Source organism: Bubalus kerabau, chromosome 11, assembly GCF_029407905.1.
Source record: "Bubalus kerabau isolate K-KA32 ecotype Philippines breed swamp buffalo chromosome 11, PCC_UOA_SB_1v2, whole genome shotgun sequence".
In the NCBI taxonomy this organism is placed as follows: domain Eukaryota; kingdom Metazoa; phylum Chordata; class Mammalia; order Artiodactyla; family Bovidae; genus Bubalus; species Bubalus kerabau.
The window spans coordinates 52,038,961-52,064,856 of record NC_073634.1 but is presented as its reverse complement, the minus strand read 5'-3'; the positions used below and the strand labels follow the sequence as shown (position 1 = coordinate 52,064,856).

Genomic DNA, 25,896 nt, shown 5'->3' with positions numbered 1-25,896 from the left:
GGCAGAAATCTCTGAGCCAAGGCTTGGGTGCTGGAGGTGGGGACAATGATGTGCTTCTGTCTTTGCGACACCTCTACTCTGGGAGCTGAGTGCTCAGTGGAGAAGGGGGCAGCAGCCCCAGATTTTGCTCTCCTTTAGGAATTTCCTGCTTTCCATGAACTGGAGCAAAAGGAAACTGTGGCCTCAGTATTTTCATTCATGCCACACTCAACACGGAGTCTCAGTCAGGGGTAGAGAAAGCCAAGGCTTTGGTGGCAACATTCTTGTCTGTATTAGTCTGGGGACTTCCCTGGTGGCTCAGACAGTAAAGCGTCTGTCTACAATGAGGGAGACCTGGGTTCAATCCCTGGGTTGGGAAGATCCCCTGGAGAAGGAAATGACAATCCACTCCAGTACTATTGCCTGGAAAATCCCATGGACAGAGGAGCCTGGTAGGCTACAGTCCATGGGGTTGCAATGAGTTGGACATGACTGAGCCAGTCTGGAGAGGATTCTTATTCATTGTACTACCAGGGAAGCTACCATCTTACTGAGCTGGGAAGAAGGGGGAGATGGTGAGTTTTGCTTCAAATACCACAGACTTGTGTAGTTCTTACTGAATTTTACAAGATTTTCTTTTTTGGGGGGAATACAGCAATACATGAACCGTGAACTTCCAGATGTTCAAGCTGGTTTTAGAAAAGGCAGAGGAACCAGGGATCAAATTGCCAACATCTGCTGGGTCATCAAAAAAGCAAGAGAGTTCCAGACAAACATCTATTTCTGCTTTATTGACTATGCCAAAACCTTTGACTGTGTGGATCACAATAAACTCTGGAAAATTCTGAAAGAGATGGGAATACCAGACCACCTGACCTGCCTCTTGAGAAACCTATATGCAGGTCAGGAAGCAACAGGTAGAACTGGACATGGACCAACAGACTGGTTCCAAATAGGAAAAGGAGTCCATCAAGGCTGTATATTGTCACCCTGCTTATTTAACTTATATACAGAGTACATCATGAGAAACGCTGGACTGGAAGAAGCACAAGCTGGAATCAAGATTGCTGGGAGAAATATCAATAACCTTAGATAGGAAGATGACACCACCCTTACGGCAGAAAGTGAAGAGGAACTAAAAATCCTCTTGATGAAAGTGAAAGAGGAGAGTGAAACTGTTGGTTTAAGGCTCAACATTCTGAAAACTAAGATCATGGCATCTGGTCCCATCACTTCATGGCAAATAGATGGGGAGACAGTGGAAACAGTGGCAGACTTTATTTTTTTGGGCTCCAAAATCACTGCAGATGGTGATTGCAGCCATTAAATTAAAAGACACTTACTCCTTGGAAGAAAAGTTATGACCAACCTAGATAGCATATTGAAAAGCAGAGATATTACTTTGCCAACAAAGGTCCATCTAGTCAAGGCTATGGTTTTTCCAGTGGTCATGTATGGATGCGGGAGTTGGACTGTGAAGAAAGCTGAACACCGAAGAATTGATGCTTTTGAACTGTGGTGTTAGAGAAGACTCTTGAGAGTCCCTTGGACTGCAAGGAGATCCAACCAGTCCATTCTAAAGGACATCAGTCCTGGGTGTTCATTGGAAGGACTGATGCTGAAGCTGAAACTCCAATACTTTGGCCACCTCATGTGAAGGGTTGACTCATTGGAAAAGAGTCTGATGCTGGGAGGGATTGGGGGCAGGAGGAGAAGGGGACAACAGAGGATGAGATGGCTGGATGGCATCACCAACTTGATGGACATGAGTTTGAGTGAACTCCAGGGATTGGTGATGGACAGGGAGGCCTGACGTGCTGTAATTCATGAGGTCGCAAAGAGTCAGACACGACTGAGTGACTGAACTGAACTGAACTGAATTCATTTATTTATTTTGTTTATTTATGACTGTGCTGGGTCTTCATTGCTGTGCAAAGGCTTTCTCTAATTGTGATGTGCAGGGGTTACTATCATTGCCGTGCACAGGCTTCTCATTGCAGTGACTTATCTTGCCGCAGAACTTGGTTCTATGTGCACAAGCTTCTGTAGTTTTGTTGCAGGAAGGGGAACCCCTTCCAGGGCCCAAAACTGGGCTCTTGTCTAATACTCGGAAATGAATTGTCCGAGGAGACACATGTGCTGACAAAGCAAGAGATTTTATTGGGAAAGGGCGCCTTGGGGGAGAGCAGTAGGGTAAGGGAACCCAGGAGAACTGCTCTGCCATGTGGCTCACAGTCTCAGGTTTTATGGTGATGGGATTAGTTTCTGGGTTGTCTTTAGCCAATCATTCAGACTCAGAGTCCTTCTTGGTGGTGCAAGCCTTGTTCATCCAAGATGGATGCCAGTGAGAATGATTCTGGGAGGTGGTCAGACATGTGCAGTTTCTTTTTGACCTTTCCTGAACTCTTCTGCTTGGTGCTGACTTATTAGTTCCATGTTCCTTACCAGGACCTCCTGTTGTAAAACAACTCATGCAAATGGTTACTATAGTGCCTGGGCAGGGTGGGCAGTTTCAGTCAGTGTGCGTTCCCTAACAGTGTAGTTGCCTGCTGCATGTGTAATCTTCCCAGACCAGGGATCGAACCTGTGTCCCCTACATTGGCAGGAGGATTCTTATTCACTGTACCACCAGGGACATCCAATAGATTTTTTTGAACGAATTTTTGTTTTTCATCTCCTCTCTAGGTCAATTTCTAGAGACTTTAAATAGCTGTTTTTAAAATAATTTTCACCAGTTCACGGTGCTAGGCCAGAAGTTGAACTCCCTTCAGTGTTTTATTGGACAAGTGTTAACTGCAGATAAACAAGAGAAGGCAGGTCTTGTAGCTTCAGTCGGCTGCTTAGGGTTTGGTTGCTTGTTTGGTGGCCTGACGTCACAGCAAGGTCAGGAAGACAGTGATGTGGAGTAACTGCGTTTCCAATGCTAAATGCTTCCCACATATTGATTCTGAAGCCAGTTTTGCAAATGTGGAGGTTGAGACATGGAGAGATGAAAAGACATGCCAAGCTCCCACAGCCTTCTCAGATTTGGGCTTTGAACCTAGGCAGTCTGAGCTATCTCTGCAAATGCTGCCTTTCTCAAGCGATGGAGGTTTGGGTTCCCTTGGAACTTAGGACAAATGTCCAGCATAGTAAATAACCTGGGCATGTGTCCTTAGGAACAGCAGGATGAGAATGTTCTGCGTACATTGGAAATGGCAGGAAAATGAAGAACCTGACCATGTTGACCATTTCCTCCATCCTAGGATGCAGTGAGCTTGACCCAACTCGGTTTCCAGAACAAATTTGAAGAATGTTGCAATAGCACGTAGGTAATCACTGGGCTTTTCCTGTGAGTTGAGTAAACACTCGAAATTCCACCACTCCCTTCTCTTTTCATACAGGTGGCCTGATTTTGTCAAGTGAACTCAGGTTTTCCGTGTTCTTATCAGAAGTTGTCAGCTGGCAGATGGTTTGCTGTTGCTCAGTTGCTAGGTTGTGTCTGACTCCTTGAGCCTCATTGACTGTAGCACGCCAAGCTCCTCTGTCCTCTACTGTCTCTCAGAATTTGCACAAATTAATGTTCATCGAGTTGGTGATTCTATCTAGCCATTTCGTCCTCTGCTGCCCACTTCCCGTTTTACCTTAAATCTTTCCCAGCATCAGGATCTTTTCCAATGAGTCAGTTCTTTGCATCAGGTGGCCAAAGTATTGGAATTTCAGCTTTAGTATCAGTCCTTCCAATGAATATTCAAGGATGATTTCTTTTAGGATTGATTGGTTTGATCTCCTTGCAGTCCAAGGGACTCACAAGAGTCTTCCCCAGCACCATATTTCAAAAGCATCTATTCTTTATCACTCAACTTCTTTACAGTCCAACTCTTACATCTGTAAATGACTACTGGAAAAACCATAGCTTTGACTAAATGGACATTTGTTGGCAAAGTGGTGACTCTGCTTTTTAATACTCTGTCTAGGTTTGTCATAGCTTTCCTTCCAAGGAACATGTGTCTTTGAATTTCATGGCTGCAGACATTGTCTGCAGTGATTTTGGAGAACAAGGAAATAAAATTCTGTCACTGCTACCACTTTTTCCCTTTGTATTTGCCATGAAGTGATGTGACCAGAATGGTCTAGTGGTTTTCCCTACTTTCTTCAATTTAAGTCTGAATTTGGCAATAAGGAGTTCATGATCTGAGCCACAGTCAGCTCCTGGTCTTGTTTTTGCTGACTGTATAGAGCTTCTCCATCTTTGGCTGCAAAGAATATAATCAATCTGATTTCGGTGTTGACCATCTGGTGAAGTCCATGTGTAGAGTCTTCTCTTGTTTTGTTGGAAGAGGGTGTTTGCTATGACCAGTGCATTTTCTTGGCAAAACTCTATTAGTCTTTGCCCTGCTTCACTCCGTATTCCAAAGCCAAATTTGCCTGTTACTCCGGGTGTTTCTTGACTTCCTACTTTTGCATTCCAGTCCCCTAGAATGAAAAGGACATCTTTTTTGGGTGTTAGTTCTAAAAGGTCTTGTAGGTCATCATAGAACCGTTCAACTTCAGCTTCTTCAGCGTTACTGGTTGGGGCATAGACTTGGATTACTGTGATATTGAATGGTTTGCCTTGGAAACGAACAGAGATCATTCTGTCGTTTTTGAGATTGCATCCAAGTACTGCATTTTGGACTCTTTTGTTGACCATGATGGCTACTCCATTTCTTCTGAGGGATTCCTCCCCGCAGTAGTAGATATAATGGTCATCTGAATTAAATTCACCCATTCCAGTCCATTTTAGTTCGCTGATTCCTAGAATGTCAACATTCACTCTTGCCATCTCTTGTTTGACCACTTCCAATTTGCCTTGATTCATGGACCTGACATTCCAGGTTCCTATGCAATATTGCTCTTTACAGCATCCGACCTTGCTTCTATCACCAGTCACATCCACAGCTGGGTATTGTTTTTGCTTTGGCTCCATCCCTTCATTCTTTCTGGAGTTATTTCTCCACTGATCTCCAGTAGCATATTGGGCACCTACTGACCTGGGGAGTTCCTCTTTCAGTATCCCATCATTTTGCCTTTTCATACTGTTCATGGGGTTCTCAAAGCAAGAATACTGAAGTGGTTTGCCATTCCCTTCTCCAGTGGACCACATTCTGTCAGACCTCTCCACCATGACCCTCCTGTCTTGGGTGGCCCCACGGGCATGGCTTAGTTTCATTGAGTTAGACAAGGCTGTGGTCCTAGTGTGATTAGATTGACTAGTTTTCTGTGAATACGGGTTCAGTGTATCTTCCCTTTGATGCCCTCTTGCAACACCTACTGTCTTACTTGGTCTTCTCTTACCTTGGACATGGGGTAACTCTTCACAGCTGCTCCAGTAAAGCGCAGCCACTGCTCCTTACCTTGGACAAGGGGTATCTCCTCACCGGCGCCCCTTTTGACTTTGAATGTGGAATAGCTCCTCTAGGCCCTCCTGCGCCTGCTCAGCCACCACTCCTTGGAGATAGGGTTGCTCCTCCTGGCCGCTGCCCCTGGCCTCAGGCATGGGGTAGGTCCTCCCGGCTGCTGCCCCTTGCCCCTCGCCGCCCCTGTGGAAAATCCTGAAAGAGATGGGAATACCAGACCACCTGACCTGCCTCTTGAGAAATTTGAATGCAGGTCAGGAAGCAACAGTCAGAACTGGAGATGGAACAACAGACTGGTTCCAAATAGGAAAAGGAGTCCATCAAGGCTGTATATTGTCACCCTGCTTATTTAACTTACATGCAGAATACATCATGAGAAATGCTGGGCTGGAAGAAGTACAAGCTGGAATCAAGATTGCCGGGAGAAATATCAATCACCTCAGATATGTAGATGACACTACCCTTATGGCAGAAAGTGAAGAGGAACTAAAAAGCCTCTTGATGAAGGTGAAAGAGGAGAGTGAAAAAGTTGGCTTAAAACTCAACATTCAGAAAACGAAGATCATGGCATCTGGTCCCATCACTTCATGGCAAATAGATGGGGAGACAGTGGAAACAGTGGCAGACTTTATTTTTTGGGGCTCCAAAATCACTGCAGATGGTGACTGCAGCCATTAAATTAAAAGATGCTTACTCCTTGGAAGAAAAGTTATGACCAACCTAGATAGCATATTCAAAAGCAGAGACATTACTTTGCCAACAAAGGTCTGTCTAGTCAAGGCTATGGTTTTTCCAGTGGTCATGTATGGATGAGAGTTGGACTGTGAAGAAGGCTGAACACCGAAGAATTGATGCTTTTGAACTGTGGTGTTGGAGAAGACTCTTGAGAGTCCCTTGGACTGCAAGGAGATCCAACCAGTCCATTCTGAAGGAGATCAGCCCTGGGATTTCTTTGGAAGGAATGATGCTAAAGCTGAAACTCCAGTACTTTGGAGACCTCATGCGAAGAGTGGACTCATTGGAAAAGACTCTGATGCTGGGAGGGATTGGGGGAGGAGGAGAAGGGGACGACAGAGGATGAGATGGCTGGATGGCATCACCGACTTGATGGACATGAGTTTGAGTGAACTCCAGGAGTTGGTGATGGACAGGGAGGCCTGGCGTGCTGCAGTCCATGGGGTCACAAAGAGTCGGACAAGGCTTAGTGACTAAACAATAGCAACAACATGGATGTGGATTGAGGCAGGGCTTCTGGTTCAGGGTGTGTCCTACTGACTGGTTGGGGTGACTATCCAGAGGCTACCTGAGCAGTTGCTGGGAGATTCCACCTTCTCAGGGAAGAAGGAAGCAGCTGGAAACTCTAGTCTGTAGCAGAGAAGGCAATGGCAATCCACTCCAGTACTCTCGCCTGGAAAATCCCATGGACGGAGGAGCCTGGTAAGCTGCAGTCCATGGGGTCGTTAAGAGTCAGACATGACTGAGCGACTTCACTTTCACTTTTCACTTTCATGCATTGGAGAAGGAAATGGCAACCCACTCCAGTGTTCTTGCCTGGATAATCCCAGGGACAGGGCAGCCTGGTGGGCTGAGGTCTATGGGGTCACACAGAGTCGGACATGACTGAAGCAACTTAGCAGCAGCAGCAGCAGCAGAGCTCCAGCATGCCAGGTTGGGACAAATCTGAAAACAGCCAGGTCTGCCCCCAGCCCCGCCCCCAGGGACCCTTGTCCAAATCCCAGCGACAGGATGTCTGTGGGTAAACACTGAAAGAGATGCTTCAGCTAAACCCCCTGGGACAGGGACTTCCCTGGTGGTCTAATGGTTAAGAATACGCCTCCCAGTGCAGGGGACACTGGATTGATCCCTGGTTAGGGAACTAAGATCCTGCATGCCTCAGAGCAACTAAGCCCATGCGCCATGACTGCTGAAGCCCCCGCACTCTGGACCCCCTGTGCCACAACTAAAGAGCACGATCACTGTAACGAAAGGTCCCACACGATGCAATGAGGATCCCGCATGCCACAACTAAGACCTGATGCAGCCAAATAAATTAAACTAAAACATAAAAGACCTGGGACATGCTGGTTCATGTCTCCTAAAAGATGGAGAAGCCAGAGTGGTACAAGAGCTTTTCTTCACTTTAGGATAGAACCCTTGGTGCTTTGGGATCTCAGGGGCCCAGCTTTGAACCCCTGGCAGAGATGGCAGCCAGCAGGCCCTGGTGGCAGTGCAGAACAAACAGCTGTGCTGTGCTAAATTACCTTAGCCATGTCCCACTCTTTGAAACCCCATGGACTGTAGCCCACCAGGCTCCTCTGTCCATGGGATTCTCCAGGCAAGAATACTGGAGTGGGTTGCCATGACCTTCCCCAGGGGATCTTCAGAACCTAGGGATCGAACTAGCATCTCTTAAGTCTCCTGCTTTGGCAGGTGGGTTCTTTACAACAAGTGCCACCTGGAACGCCCAGAAGGAACAGTACCCATCACTAAGTACCCTCGGGAAAAGGTGATACCCAGCGTGGCCACACACACTGCAGTTGGCCTGACTTGTAAGTGATCGAGTCACAGAAAGAGCTGGAGGGCAGTTTGTAGGAGTCCTGTGATGCATAAAGGTCACCCTCTCAAATTTACTCACAGTGAGTAATAACTTTTAAAAAATCTAAAGACAAGTAGTGTATTGACCGGCTGATGGTACGGGCTGAAGCTATTTCTTGGTAGAATTATGTTTGATCATCACCCATTGTCTCTATACTTAAAAAACACTGAAACAAAAGAAAGGAAAGCTTCCCTCACTCCTCAGGTATACTAGCAAATAAGAAGCTATTTGAGAATGATTCAAGTTACTGTAGATTTTATCCTATTTTAGTTGTGTGGTGAGGCAGGACTGGTGTGAGTCAATGGTAAAAAGACTGAATGCCAAAACCTGGAAGGTTGGGCTGGGGAATAAAATTCCAGAAGAATGACGTAGTGTCCCCTGTCCTGCCACATGTGGTGGATGTGGCAAGGGTCAGGTACCAGGTCACCCAGTGGCAGAGGTCACTGTGTAAGTGAGCTGCAGGGGAAGCTGGAGTCACTGGGTGATTCCGGGCTGGATCTCGTAGATGTGAGGATGGGGAAGGGGTCCAGGTGAGGGCTCAGAATGGACTGTGAGAACCCCATTTAGACGGTTTCTGGATCCAAGGTCTCATCAGTCTTAGAAGCCAGAGATGGAAGTTGCCAGTGACTGTGAAGTGATGTGAAGATGAGTAGAAGGTGATACAAGGGAGAAAGGGTGTTGATAAGAAAATGAATTTCTGAGAGAGAGGCCTCAGTGAAGACTGGGCCCCTCTTGTGGCCTGGGAGCTTGAGAAACTGGTTATGGGCAATCCAGATGAGGTCTGCTGAGTCCGTGAGAGATTGCTAATCTCTCTTTTGCATCACACCCTGAAGTGTGACTCAGGTGGTGGTGGCCGTGTGGTTACGAGTGTGTCCTGAGCTCTGATCAGCAACAAGCAGGAGAGGTTCCAGAGTCTGTCCTCTCCATCTGGTCTGTCTTTCATTGGCCAGAGCGGTGTGTTCAGGAGCTCCTGTCTGAGACACAAAGCAAGGCAGGCTTGTAATTTATCAAGCACCAGTCAAGCTTCCAGTGTCAACAGGCTTCCCAGGTACCAGGGTGGGTCCACAGAGTCAGCTTATGATGAACTGTCACTATAACGCCCATTTTTAGAAGATAGTGAGGGCAGTACATCCAAAATGTGTGTGTGTTAGTTGCTCAGCTGTGTCCAATCCTGTGTGACCTCATGGGCTGTAGTCTGTGCTCCTCTGTTCATGGAATTCTCCAGGCAAGAATACTGGAGTGGAAAGCCATTCCCTTCTCCAGGGGATCTTCCTGACCCAGTGTTCGAACCCATATCGCTGCATTGAGGGTGGATTCCTTACTGTCTGAGCCACGAGGGAAGCCAACATTCAAAATAGTAAAAGGAAACTATGCCACATGAGGCTCCTTCCAGTCTGTCTGCCATTCATCCAACTATCCATTCATCCCCCTCTCCCCCATTCCTCCCCTCCATCCATCCATTCATCTACCCAAAAGGACACAAGGTGGTGATGAACACATTCACTTTCTCAACTGCCATGATATTTTCACACATATATACACGTGTCAAAAGTGGTAGAAGGTGTGCACTTCAGATGTATGCTGGTGAGTATACTTTAATTATAGCTCAGTAAAGTTGGGAAAAAGGAAGGAACTCAGTGTATATCTGTAGGTCAGAACTGATGACAACTCACGCAACCATCAATGGAGAATGGATGAAGTATGGCATATTCATGCAAGGGAATGGTACTCAGCAATGGAAAGGAACAAACTCTTCATACACACAACAACGTGGGTAAATCTCACATACCTTAATGCTAATTAAAACAAGTCAGACGTGGGCCTTCCCTGGTGTTCCTATAGCTCCCCATGCTTCCAATGCAGGGAGTGTGGAGTAGATCCTTGGTTGTGGAACTAGGATGCCGTGTAGTGTGCTCCCCCAAAACAGTCACACCAGAGGATCCATTGTTTGTGATTTATTTATACACGTTTCAAATCCAGAGAAGAGAGAACTATCGTGTTTAAGAGTATGTGCTCAGATGGTAAAACTATAGAGAAGCAAGGATAGGATTATCATTAAGGTTAGGGTAGTATTAGCTTTGGAGAAAGCAATGGCACCCCACTCCAGTACACTTGCCTGGAAAATCCCATGGACAGAAGAGCCGGGTAGGCTGCAGTCCATGGGGTCGCGAAAGGTTGGACACTACTGAGCGACTTCACTTTCACTTTTCACTTTAATGCATTGGAGAAGGAAATGGAAACCCACTCCAGTGTTCTTGCCTGGAGAATCCCAGGGATGAGGGAGCCTGGTGGGATGCCGTCTCTGGGATTGCACAGAGTCGGACACGACTGAAGAGACTTAGCAGCAGCAGCAGTATTAGCTTAGTGGAGGAGGGTCTGGAAGTTAAGATGCTTCTGGGCTCAGGCAGCATTTTGTGATTATGCACCTATTTGCTTCCTAATAAACAATAGTCCATTTTGTTTTGTGCACATTTCTGAATATACTTTACATTTCATAACTGAGAATGGAGCAATGTGTATGTGCTATGCTTGTATGGAAAGAGAAAAAAGAGTTTTAGCAGTAGTTTACTCTGAGGAGAGAGTCTATGTGAAGGTGGGACAGTGGAAGATTTTATTTGCTTTCCTTATACATTTCATTAAAAAAAATGTAAATTCCCTCATGCAGTTCATAAATAAAATTAAAAAGCATAATCATAAACTCATGGATAATAAAGCAAAGGAGGGACTGCCCAACTGTAGCTGCTGAAATGGGGACCCAAGGAGAGAAAAAGAAAGAACAGGCAGGATGGCCTGTGTACCTATGTCAGTAAGTGTATGTCAAGTGAAAGACAGGAAGATGAGGCAGAGAGAGCCTCAGAGGGATTCAAAGCATGAGTAAGGCTTGATCTGGACAGAGAGGGCCATGAGTCAGGAAATGCCAGTGGCCTCTAGAAGCTGAGAATGAACTTCAGATGACAGGCAACAAGGAAAAGGAAACTTCAGTTCTACAACCACGGGGAACTGAATTCTGCCAACAACCTGAATGACTTTGGAAGTGGATTCTTCCCAGAAAAGAGTCCACCCAGCCAACACCTTGATTTTGGCCTCATGAGACCCACAGCTGCTGCTGCTGCTGCTAAGTTGCTTCAGTCGTGTCCGACTCTGTGCAAGCCCGGAGACGGCAGCCCACCAGGCTCCCCCGTCCCTGGGATTCTCCAGGCAAGAACACTGGAGTGGGTTGCCATTTCCTTCTCCAATGCATGAAAGTGAAAAGTGAAAAGTGAAAGTGAAGTCACTCAGTCGTGTCCAACTCCTAGCGACCCCATGGACTGCAGCCTACCAGGCTCCTGCGTCCATGGGAGTTTCCCGGCAAGAGTCCTGGAGTTGGGTTCCATTGCCTTCTCCAAGACCCACAGCAGAGGAACCAACTGAACCGACTCAGACTTCTGACCTACAGAGTTGTCGGATCATTAAATGGGTGTTTTTTGATTGCTTGTTTGTTTGTGAGTTTGGAGCAGAGAGGGGTTTCTTAAAGGGCCATGCAAGGAGATGGGTGGCTCATACCCTAGAAGCCCTGAGCTCCCTGGAGGGTCTATATGGGTGTGGTCTTAAGGCACTATGTTTGTGATCACTGTCACAGCAACAAGAGAAAACTAATATAGCCACGGGCTGACTTGGAAAATAGAAGTGATTCTGTAGCCTATTGTATAGGCTGTCCTTGAAGACAATGCTCCATGGGTCAGGGGCTTCTGGGAGCAAAATGGAGACACATTAATAAAGGACACGGAAAGGTTCCATCTATTAATAGATAGAGGAGGTGGTGGGAAGGACGAGCATTTGTGCCTCTAAGATAGCGTGTCACCTCTAAGACTGATCTACTCTTCAAAGCTTCAGCCACATCCTTGTTAACCACTGACCTGGAGGTTTAAATCATGGGGTTAAGAGAACAAAACTACTGTGAGAGAGTGTGTGTGTGTGTGTGTGTGTGTACCACACTCTCAGGTTCCATGAAGATATAGAGGACACAATGCAGGTAGAGGTACAGAGAAGCCCCTCTTTGGCAGAATAAATTAGATGCCACCCTCTCCTACTTTCTTTTCTGGGAGGATTTTACACAGGGAATTAGGTCCTTAAAAATCGTATGTAGGACTAAAGAAGTAGGTTCTGAATTGGGCCTTGAAAAATTCAGAAGTGGTTCTCAATAGTTGATGCTAAAGGCAACTTGAAGCTGGTTCTGAAGCTCAGAGTTCAAGAACACACATCCAGGAATTAGATTAGAAAGCCAAATTCAAGAAGACTTTTGATACTAGAAATGCTCCTGCCCCCAAATGTCACACTTCCATGACCTTGCTTGCCAGCAGCCAAAATAGTCAAAAGAGAATAGAAAGATGGTACTGGGGTCAGCCTCCTGAATCCCAGATCAGTGCATCTAACTGTAGACACGGTTTCACATCCAGACGCAAGCTGCAATGAATTCTGGGAAGTGCTGCTGTAACTTTCCAACCTCTCCATATAGAAGGAAGGGGAAAAAAGAAGGTGAGAGAGTCTAGGCATAATAGCCACCCAAGGTGGCTTTGTCTTGTTTTCCTCTCTCACGTTTATATTTTGAGTGGTAAGCTGCTGCTGAGAGGTTTAACAAAGATTTTTTAAATTGACATATAGTTGATATACAATGTTGCATATATACAGCAAAGTGATTCAGTTACAAATATACATACAATCTATTCTTTTTCAGATTCTTTTCTATAATAAGTTATTATAAGATATTGAATATACTTCCTTGTGCTATACAGTAGATCCATAAGAAAAATTTAGATTAAAATATTTTAAAGGCTCATTTCCAAAGTTTTCAAAAATTTCTATTTACAGAACAGTTTGCATCCAAATTTTTTGGGTAGTACGAACATCAGTATAGCCAGAAATCAACTCATTTAACTTCAGCAAAGTTAAAGGTTAACAGAAGTTAACGCATTTTACTTTTGTGTTAACAACAAATTGGCATTTGTAATGTACAATGTTCCTGAACGGATATAAACACTTTCTTGGAATTATTTTGTTTTTAAAGGAAAGCATTATTTAATAAATAGTATCATGGCCCCAAAAGATGCATTACGAAAAGGTATGAAAGTTGATGGGGGAAAAACTACAGTTCAGTTAATTTTTATATGTGCTGAGTCATCATTCTAACTGATTTAATAATTATGATTCTTGTTGTTGTTATAAGTTTTGATTAGTTTTAATGTTAAAACTAAGTTGTTAAAATATAAAAAATTATTTTTTTAATTAATTAATTTATTTTAATTGGAGGCTAATTACTTTATAATATTGTAGTGGTTTTTGCCATACATTGACATGAAACAGCCATGGGTGTACATGTCTCCCCCATCCTGAACCCCTCTCCCACCTCCCTCCCCATCCCATCCCTCAGGGTCGTCCCAGTGCACCGGCCCTGACCACCCTGTCTCATGCACTGAACCTGGACTGGCGATCTCTTTCACATATGGTAATATACATGTTTCAATGCTATTCTCTCAAATCATCCCACCTCGCCTTCTCCCACAGAGTCCAAAAGTCTGTTCTTTACATCTGTGTCTCTTTTGCTGTCTTGCAAGTAGAGTCATCGTTACCATCTTTCTAAATTCCATATATGTGTGTTAGTATAATGTATTGGTGTTTTTCTTTCTGACTTACTTCACTCTGTATAATAGGCTCCAGTTTCATCCACCTCATTAGAACTGATTCAAATGCATTCTTTTTAATGGCTGAGTAATACTCCATTGTGTATATGTACCACAGCTTTCTTATCCATTCATCTGCCGATGGACACCTAGGTTTCTTCCATGTCCTGGCTATTGTAAACAGTGCTGCAATGAACTTTGGGGTACACGTGTCTCTTTCAATTCTAGTTTCCTCGTTGTGTATGCCCAGTAGTGGGATTGCTGGGTTGTATGGCAGTTCTATTTCCAGTTTTTTAAGGAATCTCCATACTGTTCTCCCCAGTGGCTGTACTAGTTTGCATTCCCACCAAGAGTGTAAAAGAGTTCCCTTTTCTCTGCACCCTCTCCAGCATTTATTGTTTGTAGACTTTTTGATAGCAGCCATTCTGACCAGTGTGAGTTGGTACCTCATTGTGGTTTTGATTTGCATTTCTCAGATATATTATTGATTATTTTCAATTTGCTCAAGATTCTGAATTATAAGCGGACAAAGCTGCATTTCTAGTTGACAAAAGGAACCACAAGTCATGTGATGTTTCTTTTTTTTGGCTGTGCTGGGTTTTTTGGTTGTGCAGGGTCTTTGTTGTGGTGTGCAGTCTTTTTTTTTGTCTAAGTGTGTTGCTCAGGCTTCTCTTACTGCAGAGCACAGGTTCTAGAGTGCTCAGGCTCAGTAGCTGCGGCTCAGGGCTTAGCTGACCTTCATGTGGGATCTCAATTCTGTCACCAGGGATTCAACCCATACCCCCTGCATTGGAAGCCCAGTTTTTAACCACTAGACCACCAGGGAAGCCCAAAATGATGTCTCTTAAGTTAAGCTTGTGACAATTAAGCCAATCCACTGTAGCAGTAAGAAAACTATTGACAAAGTAGAACCAAAGAATGATCCTCTTCAAATATGCTAGGGACTGTACTTTCAGTGAAAGGATGACTACTTGAAATAGCACTGATGGTTACCATGGAAACAGATAATGAGCTTGGACAAGAGTATTTTTTAGAGCTCTCATTATAATTGGAATGGGATAAAAAGGGAAGAGAAGGTAGTCTCATGCATACAGGAAGTTACCCTAAATAGCCTATAAAAGGATCATGACTTCTGACCCGAGGTTTATGTCATAAATAAAATTGTCACTATGGAAAATGACAGGCAGTAGCCCTAAATGCTGAAATCAAAAGAACATTGATAAAACTAAACACACTGTGTCTTCAGGTTTTAGTAGATAGTTGGAGCTCTCAAAACATAAGCAAGGACTGAAATTCAAATTAAAATACTGTAGATATTTGGCAAAACTAATACAATTATGTAAAGTTTAAAAATAAAATTAAAAAAAAATAAAACAAAGTGTTGACATAAACAGAAACTTGATGACTTTAGAGAAATTCGGGTAATAATCTATACATGCTATCAGGAAAATTGGAGAGACTTCCATGATGGTCCAGTGGCTAAGACCCCATTCTCCCAATGCTGGGGGCTGGGGTTCAATCCCTAGTCAGGGAACTAGATCCCACTTGCTGCAGCTGAAGATTCTGCATGCCACAACTCAGAGTTCACATGCTGCCGCGAAGATCTGCCACAGCCAAGTAAATAATTCATGAGTAAATAAATAAATAAATTAAAAAAAAAGAAAACTGGAGAACTCATGGCTGCAAAAAGCTGTAAGTCAAGGAAATAATTTGGATAAATAGGCAGATATAGTACTCAGTAAATCTAATGCCTTAAAGTACTAAATTCCTGAAATATGATACAACAGAAATGTTTACGGAAGAGAAAGATCCATGAAGACCAGTGAAAAGCAAAATACTCCATACAATTTTGGTGGGTATTTTTTCCCTTCTTATTCCAAGTGTGAGGCTATTTAATATTTTTCCAAGTACAATCAAGAAAAGCAGACAGTTAACCTCAAGGGGCTGATTTATTTCATGGAATTGGAACTGAATAGAGCAGCTCTCTAAAGAAAGAGCAGGTTTTTTGTTTCTTTGTTTTTGTTTTGTAGAGCAGTCACTTGTTGGTTAAATTTCAGGTGGCCTGGTGAAATACAAAACCTTGCTTCACTCTGTTTTTCACCACCCACTTTCTCCAGTGGGCTGATGATCTTTCCATTTATTTCAGCTTTACTGCCTCTAATGATCTCTCTCTTTTCTACCATTTCATTTCGTTATACGAAAATGCCCCGTGAGTAAGCTCAGAGTCATGTGCCAAGTGTGGGACTGTGCGAGCGCAGTGCCTCTAAGCTGCACCTTCCTCGGAGGGCGGTGGGTCCCTCCTGTGGCCGCGGGGATGTGAGGGTGGGGGTCGTGCTTTGCAGTCACCATCTCCGGCCACTCGATGGAGCTCAGTGTCCCTGAGTTTGAGTTATTCCTAAAACTTTTTTGAGAGGTATTAAAGGAAGACAGAGAAACTGAAAGTCATAGTATGCTCATGGCCGGAAAAGTGACTGCAAAGAGATGAATTTTTTCCATATTAATTTTTAGTTTTAACAAAATTTGGTATGAGAATGTCATTGTGATAGTTTATTAGTAAAAAAATTTCTAAATTGTTATCTTTAGTATTTAGTATTTAGTAAAGTACTATCAAAGAAAAATCTGAAAAGAAAGTTGCAGTAGTTAAACCATGTGGTGTTAAATAGAACACTAGATATTCAGACCAGTGGGACAGAAGAAATAGCTCAGAATTTGATTTTATTAAAGGTAACTTGATATATGATAAAAGAATAAATTCAAATCGGCAGAAAATCAGGGAAACCAGGGAAAATATACCATCAACAATTTAAATTAACTGAACATATCATTTTGTAAAGAATAAAATTTGATTTGCGCATATCTTACTAAAATAAAGTTCCAGAGAATTAAAATACCACATTAAAAAACTAGGTAACAGCAAAAATTTGAAAAAAAATTTTTTTAGATAAAAGGCAGTAATGACATGACAACTTTCTAAACTGAAAAAACATGTCATAAAGAAAAGATGTGTTTGACTATAGAAAATGAAACCTTTCTAAACAAAAGAAAAACGTCACCAGCATTTAAAGGTAAGCTATGAAGTGACAAAGCATTCGGAGTATTTTGTTTTATTTTTTATTTTTTTTTAATGTTTACTCTTGCTTTTTTTAATCCCCTCTCCTCCCCCAAGTGGAGTAGTTTAATCATACCATTCATATACTTATGACATAAAGAATCCTTAGAAATTAAAAAAAAATAGTCGCGTCTAATAGATAATGGGCAAGGGACAAAAATCAAAATAAGAAAGATAATTCCCCCAAATAAAAAGTTTAAAAAATATATGTAGATATGTATTTATTTGGCTGCCTCTGGTCTCAGTTGCAGGAACTTCATTGCATCATGTGAGATCTTTTGTTGTTATGCAGGGGCTCTCTAGTTGTGTTTGGGAGGGCTTAGCTGCTCAGTGGCTTGTGCAATCCCAGTTCCCTGACCAGGGATCAAGCACAGATTCCTTGCATTGTGAGGTAGATTAACCACTGGACCACTAGGAAAGTCCTCCTCCCCAAATGCATTTGACAGTAAATAAATATTTGGGAAAATATTAAACAATTTGTGGTCATAAGTGGAGATTAAAAGTACTTACTATTTCTACTTATTACATTTGCAGATGAAAGACTATGATAATATCTAACGCTGGTGAAAGTACAGCAAACTTGTAGGTAATGGCAGTGTAAACTGATATAATACTTTTGGAAAGTATTTGATAATGTTCATTGTTGCTGTTGTTTAGTTGCTAAGTTGTGTCCAACTCTTTTGAGACCCCATGGACTGTAGCCCACCAGTTTCCTCTGTCCGTGGGATTTCCCAGGCAAGAATATAGGAGTGGGTTGCCATTTTCCTCTCCAGGGGATCTTCCCGAACCAGGAGTTGAACCTGTATCTCCTGCACTGGCAGGCCAATTCTTTACCACTGAGTCACCAGGGAATCCCTCATGTTCATTAGGAACCATGAGATTGTAACTTAAGCAGTTTGGATACTCGTTTTGTTGGGACGTGATTACATATAGTGAAATGCATAAATCTTAAGTGTAGAGAGTGATGAGATTTGATAGATGCATGTACCCATGAGATTCACACCCCAGACAGGATGGAAAACATTTTCATCACCTGAGAGAGCCCCTTTGTGTACTTTCCCCAAAACTCACACATCCTCTTCTCCCCTCCTATCATTTTTCTGCTGTTTTTCACCAGATGTGAATTTTGCCTGTTCTAGAATTTCATATCAATGGGATCATGCAGAGTGTGGTTTTTTTGTGTTTGGTATCTTTTTGCTCAGTGTTTGGCATTCATCTATTTTGTTGCATGTATTAGCATTTTATTTCTTTTTTATCACCAAGTAGTATTGCATTGTATGGCTAAACTGTATTTATCCATTTACCTGTTGGTGGGCATTTGGGTTATTTCTGATGTTTGGCTTTTGTGGGAAAGTTTCTAAGAGCATTATCTCTCTCTCTCTCTTTTTTTTTTGTTATTGTTGTGGTAAAATACATACAACACAAACTTGCCATTGTAGCCATTTCAAAATGTACAATTCAGTGGCACTAATTAAATATTCTGCAAATATCATCACTATTTCCAAAATTTATTTTTATGACCTTAAATAGAAACTCAGTAACCAATAGGAATAATTCCCTCTTTTCCCCTCCCCTCAGTCCCTGGTAATCCTTGATCTATTTTCTATCCCTATGAATTTGCTTTTTATAGATATTTCATGGAAGTGGTATCATATGTATTATTTTGTATCTGGCTTACTTCACTTAGCTTAATTCTTTCAAGGTTCATCCATGTTGTTACCTGTATCAGAACTTTATTCCTTCTCATGGTTGAATAATATTCCATTGTATGTATATACCATATTTTGTTGATCCATTCATCTATCAATGGACACTTGGGTCATTCCCACTTTTGGTTATTTTGAATAATGTTATGAACATTGATGAACAAGTGTCCCTTTGAATCTCTGTTTTCAGTTTTTTGGAGTATATATCTAGGAGTGTAGGTGCTGGGTCATGTTTCTGTGAACATTTTTGTAATAGTCTTTGTATGTGCATATGTTTTCATTAGTGTATATTAACTCTGTGAAACAATGTCAATCTACATTTAAAAAGTTCATTTTATATTCTCACCAACAACTTTTGAAGTACCCATTGCTCCACATCCTTATTAACACTTAGTATTGTTTGTCTTTTCTGCCCCCACATATGACAAATATTTAATATGATTTTTAATATCTCAGTGATCCTTGCACAATAGATATTATTATTCATTTAAAAAATTTGAGATGTAATTGACATATGACATATGATATGTTTCATGTTTACAACATAATGCTTTGATATAATATAGATTGCAAAAAGACTATGACCAGAAGTCTAGTTGTCATTCATCACCACGTTATGATTTTTTTTTTGTGATGGGAACTTTAAAGATTTCTCTCAGCAGCTTTCAAATATACATATAGTATTATTAACTATAGTCACTGTGCTATATGTTACACATCCAGGACTTGCTCTGTAACTGGAAGCTTGTGCTTTTTTACCACCTTCACCTATTTTGCCCTCTTCCCACATTGGGCCCCACGCCCAGAAAAGGGCTCTGTTTCTACGAGTTCTGTTTTTTTGTTTTCTTTTGTGTGTTTCATTTTCAGATAACACACGTAAGCAAGATCTTGTTGTTTTAATTGTAGTCATTTTGGTGCCATCATTTCATGGTAGTTTTAACATAGAATTCCCTCATGAGTTATGGTATTTAACACTTTTTCAAATATTTATTGGCTATTCTTCCTTTATGAAGTGACTGTTCAAATATTGTGCCCGTTTAAAAGAATCAGAGTGTTTTGCTATTATTATTAATGCAGTACTTGCTGTGATGAAGAACCTAAGAACAGACCCACATTTATACAGTATTTGATTTCTGACCCAGATGTTAAAGCAATTCAATGGGAAAATGAAAATTTTTTCAACAAATTGATCTGAAGCAACAGAATTTCAACCCAGCTTATTTGAGGTGAATCGCAGATCTACATGTAGAAAACTATAAAACTGCTAGAAGAAACAAGAGGATATCTTCATGACACTGGGGAAAGCAAAGATTTCTTGAAGACTGACTTGCAATGGGCCGGCCCATGGGACCCCACGACCGCAAATGGATAGGACTTGTGGACTTGTGCTAGGTTCCTGTCACATGGGACCCCAGGGTCCCTTGTCCATACCCCTTAGTACCCCAGAAAAGGGCTTGCTGGAATATCTGATCTTACTGAATTCCCCAAAGATATTTGTATGTGTGTATTTACTGATATGTGTATTTACTGAATACGGTAAAGAAAGACATGAGTCATCTTCTTGGGCTTTTCCCCCTTCACTAATGTGGTCTCCACATGTACCCCATGGTATCTTCATGTGGTTAGGAAAGAGGAGGCTTGTGGAGGGGAGCGGGGACAGCGCCTAACCTGGCGGGCCACATGGCAAACAACTTTGGCCTAGAAACCTAGAGATAGGGCCAATGTGGAGTGGGGACGAACTTGGATTTTGGAGTCTGAGTTCAAATCCCCAGACATATGTGGTTTGAGCTGTGTGTCCTTGGAGCATTCACTGGACCTCTCTGAGTCCGGGTTTCCTTATAGGAGGCGAACTCTTAGCTGACTATCTGGTCTCAGGACAGTTCTAGTAATCAAGGGCGGATGTGACAGCAGAGGCAGCCCTGCCCTCAAGCAGACCACACAAATGCAACACCTCAAATTCAGCTTTCACACACAAGCTCCATTTCCTAAATTTGTTGCTTCACCACTGGCCCCTCAGCCTTCAAATACTATCAAACTTTTGCCTCCTGTCTCCTCTGTCTCTTTTATCTGATTAATTACAAAATCCCATCAATTTTTCCTTCAAAACACTGTTTAGCAAGAAGTTCTTCTGTAGCTGATACTGCTGTTGCCTACCTGATCCCCCTGACTTCTCATCTGTCCTTCCTGGCAGAATCTCAGTTTTGTTCAAAGTCCAGCCAAAGGTTTCCTTCTGTATAGCCCTTCACAGCTGCGAGTACCCCCTGGGATGTACTGATGAGACAAGCTGAAGGTCTCTGGGAAATATGTGCTTTTTAAAAATATATATAAGTACCTCCCTTTCCTGCTTCACTCTCCAAGTTTTCCACCTGGGGCGGGGCCCTAGGGCCTGGAGGGCCTACAGTAGTCATCTTGGGATTATGAGGCAACCAGTCTGAAGAAGGCATTCGTGTCACTCCCCCAGACTACTGCACAAGCTGTTGGTGGGCTCTCCCGACCTCTGCTCTGCAAGTAGAAGCCTCATGAGTCCCAGAATTGAGGACTCCAGTTAGAGTTCACCCCCAAAATAGAATATGAGGAAACCAATCGAAATGATGAAGGAAATCTAAATTTATTGACTGGGATGATGTTCATGATATCTTGTTAAATTTAAAAAGCTGTTCCAAAACATTTTTTATGATATATAACTTTATATAAACATATATTTATTCATAAGTATATTCATTGAAAGGTATAAATGGATATTTATGTAAATTTTTTATAATTAATTAATTTCCAATGTATTGAATTATCAGACATGCTGCATTATATAATTTTAAGGTGTACAACATAATGATTTGACTTACATTCACCATGAAATGATGATCACAGTGGATTTACTGAACATCCATCATCTCATAGAAATCAACATTAAGTAGACAAAAAGTTTTCCTTGTAATGAGAGCTCTTAGGATTTACTTTCTTTACAATTTTCATTTATAACGTAATAAATATAATGTAAAAATAAATATAATAGCAGTGTTCATTATCTTTATCATATTATACATTATATCCCTAGTATTTATTTATCTTATAACTGGAAGTTGGTACCTTCTGACCACCACCTTCATCCAACCCTACCCCTTGCCCGTCCACCCCAGCCTCTGATAACCATTAATCCAATCTCTTTTTTCCAAGAGTTTGTTTTTAAAGTATAATTGACCAACAACACTATGTAATTTCCTGGTACACACCATAGAGAATCAATATTTCTATAAATTTAAAAATGATGACCACTATGAGTCTACTTGTCATCCGTCAATATTCCTGTATATCTGTTTGGTGAACTTATAAGTGGTTTCGTTTATTGTTTCTTACTTATCTAATTAAAATTTATTTCAATAAAAATAAGAGAGCCAAAGAGCTTAAAAATGCTTCAATTCCTTGCTCCTTAGTGTGGCATTCACTGACTTCCACAATGGGCAAAGGTGGTGTGTTTATGTGTGAATTTATGAATATATGAAAGTATGTGGCTGTGAATTAATGTGTGAGTATGTGTGTGTGGGTATCTGGGAGTGTGAGTGGCTATGAGTGCGTGTGAATTTGTCAGTGCTTTGGAGAGTGTAGGTCCCTGAGTTCATGTAACCATGTGTAAGTGTGTAACATGAGTTAGTGTGAGTGTGTCTGCTACCCTGGGATTTGGGTAATAAACCAGAAAGGATTTAAGGGGCCAGACAAACTATGGAATGCTCAGTTTATTTGGAATTTCAGGTAAACAACAAATACTTTCCAGTGTAAGTATATCCCATGCAATATTTGGGACATATGGATACTAAGAAATTATTTTTATCTACTATTCAATTTTTCTGACAGATGAAGGCCAATGACCTTTATGACACAGATGACTATTCAGACACCCAGAAGTTGGGACCAGACCCTGGCTGGGGCTCCTGTCCTTCCCACCGGCTCTCTCTGCCCATCGGCCAGGTCACTGCCAGGCTGGGCTGAACCCAGCTCTGAGGGAAAGGCCCGGCCTCCTTGATGATGGTGAGAAGGCTGGTGTGGGTCTAGGGACCCAGGGTGCCCATAGAGCTCATGATCAGGGTCCATGAAGCTGGAGCATCCAGGGCTGGGAGGAGGAGCTTCAGGATCCACCCTGAGGGCACCTTTTTCTTCATCTGAATCAGGTAGTGCTACACTGGCTGAAATGGCTGGAAGGAGACCCAAGGGATGAGGAGAAGGATGACGTAGTGACACCAGCCCAGACCTCTGGGGTGGAGGAAGAGATGAGGCAGGGGGCATGGATGCTCACCTGGCCAAGGGCCCTACCCGACCCCTCGGTAGTGGGGACTTCTCTTCCTGTTACCACATCAGGGCAGGGTGAGCATCATGGCGGCCGATGCTCTCCATCAACACCCGGCTCAGTTCAGAAAGTTCTAGTGCTGGGCAGGGTGGGTGGAGAGAGGTGTGTGGAAGCTCTGAGGTACACTCCTCCTCCCACTTCTCCACAGACCAGTACCGGTGTTTGTGGTAAACCCAGTTACAGGGGAGGTGGCCAAAAAGAGGAAGAGGACCCTGCCAGGTTCCCAGCCTCTATAAAACAGGCTGTGGAGAGAGCCTGGGCAGCTGCTTCAACATGACCTCCTGGGTTGTCCTGCTCATCGCCTCTGTGCTCCTGGTCGCCCCAGGTGAGGACATTCCCCTTGGGGTAGATTCCGATGGCTCCTCCTCCCAGCCCTGCTTTCTCAGATTTGATGGACCCAAGCATGAGCTCCAAGGGCACCTGGCATGGGTAAGAGCAGCCCCAGGGCAGAGCAGGGCAGGAGGCACCCGGGACGCCTCACAAGGCCGCCTCCCCATCCTGGGCGCCAGCTGCCTCCTGGGCTCTCCCCAGCCAGAAGCACTGACTTCTCTCCCTCTGTCTGTGGAGGGCTGCTCATGCTGTTTCTTCCCCAGGGCTGGCCTTTTCTGGTCTGACTCCTGAGAGCCACGACCAGGCGACGGCCCATCAGTGTGATGGAGATGAGTTGTGCCAGGGCCTGGCCCCGGAGGATCCCCAGGTACACGGATGGCTTCCTGCAGCCCCCCCCCCGCCCCACCATCCCTCTCCTTCCTCTCCTCCCTGGGCAGTGCCAGGGGCGAGGGCCTGGAGACTGAACTGGTCAGGGGGTGGGGAGGCAGGGCTGGGAGCTGAAGATGCTGGTTTTGTTCACGCTGGTACCTGACAGGGGTGGGGGCTACACTGGTGGCTGGGCCCTCCCCAAGAGCCTCCTCCTTGTCTGACGGTAGAACAGCAGAGGGGCAGATGCTGGGCTGGGGCCGCTGCTGTGGGTGTGGGGGCAGGTCGTGGGGTCTCTCAGCCCCTCTAAGACAGGCAGAGAGATGGGCAGGCACTCTGGCTGAGGTCCTCATATGGACAGACAGATCATGGGTCATCCTACTGGCTTGAAAGCCCCCCCTTCCTGGAGCCCTTATGAAACTGGGGTGTCTGAGAGACCACCCTAATGGGCTTCCTTTCCTGATAGGGTGACCTGCTGCTCCAAGGAGAAGAGCTGAGCCTACTCTGTGGTCCTTGTCAGAGGATAATACAACATCTGATGGACAAGTTGGGAGATCAGCCTGATGAGGTGAGACGCGAGGCTTGTGGGACTTGGCGGGTGGAGAGGTGCCCCCAAGTGGAGTGGGGAGGGCTGGGAATCCTTACCTAGGCTTTTTAAATGAGCTGGAAAGTGGGATGTACTTAGCTCTGAGTGAATACTTAACAAGTGGAGGCATCATCACCAGAACCATAGTTTCACTTTCCCTCCCTCCCTCTCCGTGGCTCCCCCAAGCTGCTCAGCATCACTACCTTCACCCTGGGGTACTCAGATTTATCCCCTTCCATGGGAGATGTCAGAAGAAGATATTTCAAAAGCAATGGACCAAAGCTCCAAGCTTGGATCCCCACTTTAACCCGCCACCCCCCACCCCCCAGCAGATGGAGCCCCCATTCTGGCCCTGGACCAGAAGCTATATAGACAGAGCCTTTAAAGTGGGTCTGGGCACCACTCTCCACCCAGAAGACAGGGCCTGGGTATACAGAGGCTAAGACTCGGCAGGGTCAATTGTCCTTTCCAGAGCTCCTGCTGGCCAGGCTTGGGATGAGGAGGGGGGCTCAGCCCTGTCTCTCCAGTCCCTGCTCCCACTACCACCTGGCACCAACTCCCGGGACCCAGCACTCCCACTGCCAGACCCGCTGAGAGCCCAAGGCTGCCGGGGCCTGCAGAGAGACAGTGCCCGGCAGGGCTCACCTGAGGCCCATTTCCCACCACCGTGCTGCCGCTGCAGAATACCGTTATGGAGGAGGCCTCCAAGGTGTGCAGCAAGATGGGGCTGCTGAAAGGTCTGTGCAAGTCAATCATGAAGAGATTTCTCCGTCGCATCGCTGCGGACATCACAGCTGGAAAAACCTCTCGGGTTGTCTGTGTGGACATCAAGATGTGCAAAAGCAAGCCAGGTATGTGCATAGGCAACAGCAGGGACTCATTCCCTGACAGCCTCCCTGAGAAAGGGAAACTCCTAACAGCCTGAGGCAACCTCCCCCTGCCCCTCCCCACACTTCCGCAAACAATCCTGGAGTAAAATCAGGTCTTCATTTCTCCTCAAATGTGTGACGTTGGACAAGTAACCTAACCTCTTTGAGCTTCAGTTTCCTTACCTGCGAAAGGGCTATAATTATTTCTATTTCTGAGATTGAAATAAGAATTGAATGAGACCATCACGTAAGATGAGGTGGACACCAAGGAAATGGCCTGAGACTGAGGGATCAGAGCCTGTATCAACCTGTCTCTTCTCTCCACAGTAGGTTTCATTTGATTCCCTGGGTCCTCTTACCCCATCCTGGGGTAAAAGCACAGAAACTCCAGCATCCTCGGCCGGCTCCTTCCTTCCTGAATCCAGGAGTCTTCTCTCCAGTTTCTCTCACCAAACTCCCTCCACTGCCTTTCCCTCTCAGAATAAAATATCATGCAAGACTTTTGCTTCAGCTTCTTTTCCTTTGTTGGGTTTCAGAAGAGGGGCACGCTCATCTGACACATATGGTCATGAAATAATTATTGTACTGCTTGTCACTCCAAGAACCTGGGGTACATCACAAACATACCCCCAGGAGCTCTCAGACCAGCTGAGGAGACCATTCGGGTTAGGGTTTTGTTGTTGTTGCTCAGTTGCTCAGACTTGTACGACTTTTTGCGACCCTATGGACTGTAGCCCACCAGGCTCCTCTATCCATGGGATTCTCCAGGCAAGAGTACTGGAGTGGCTTGTCATTCCCTCCTTCAGGGGATCTTCCCGACCCAGGGATGGAACCCGAATTATCTGCGTTTCCTGCATTGCAGGTGGATTCTTTACCAATTAAACTACCGAGGAACCTATATATGTGTGTGTGTGTATGTGTATATATATATATATATATATATATATATATATATATATATATGAATAGATAAAGATGAAG

At 44.0% G+C, this 25,896-nt stretch overlaps 2 protein-coding genes and 1 pseudogene across 2 annotated transcripts; 1 reads left to right on the top strand and 2 right to left on the bottom strand.

Annotated features, from left to right (window-relative positions):
* LOC129623812 (probable G-protein coupled receptor 160) overlaps positions 1–22,811 on the bottom strand; it is a 57,352-nt pseudogene extending 34,541 nt beyond the window's left edge.
* Positions 4,091–7,627, bottom strand: LOC129622681 (craniofacial development protein 2-like; the record flags this gene model as incomplete). Its single annotated transcript, XM_055539259.1, has 2 exons — positions 7,619–7,627; positions 4,091–5,002 (listed from the first exon to the last, which is right to left on the bottom strand). Coding segments are annotated over exons 1-2 (921 nt in total), but the record flags the coding sequence as incomplete, so codon positions are not given.
* A 226-nt stretch (positions 22,812–23,037) lies between the features above and the next one.
* LOC129623811 (antimicrobial peptide NK-lysin-like) lies at positions 23,038–25,399 on the top strand. The gene is made up of 5 exons (XM_055541733.1): positions 23,038–23,089; positions 23,358–23,461; positions 23,927–24,028; positions 24,729–24,897; positions 25,243–25,399. The coding sequence occupies exons 1-5, from the start codon at positions 23,038–23,040 to the stop codon at positions 25,254–25,256; spliced, it is 441 nt and encodes a 146-aa protein (XP_055397708.1). The 3' UTR covers positions 25,257–25,399.
* The last annotated feature ends 497 nt before the right edge of the window (positions 25,400–25,896 follow it).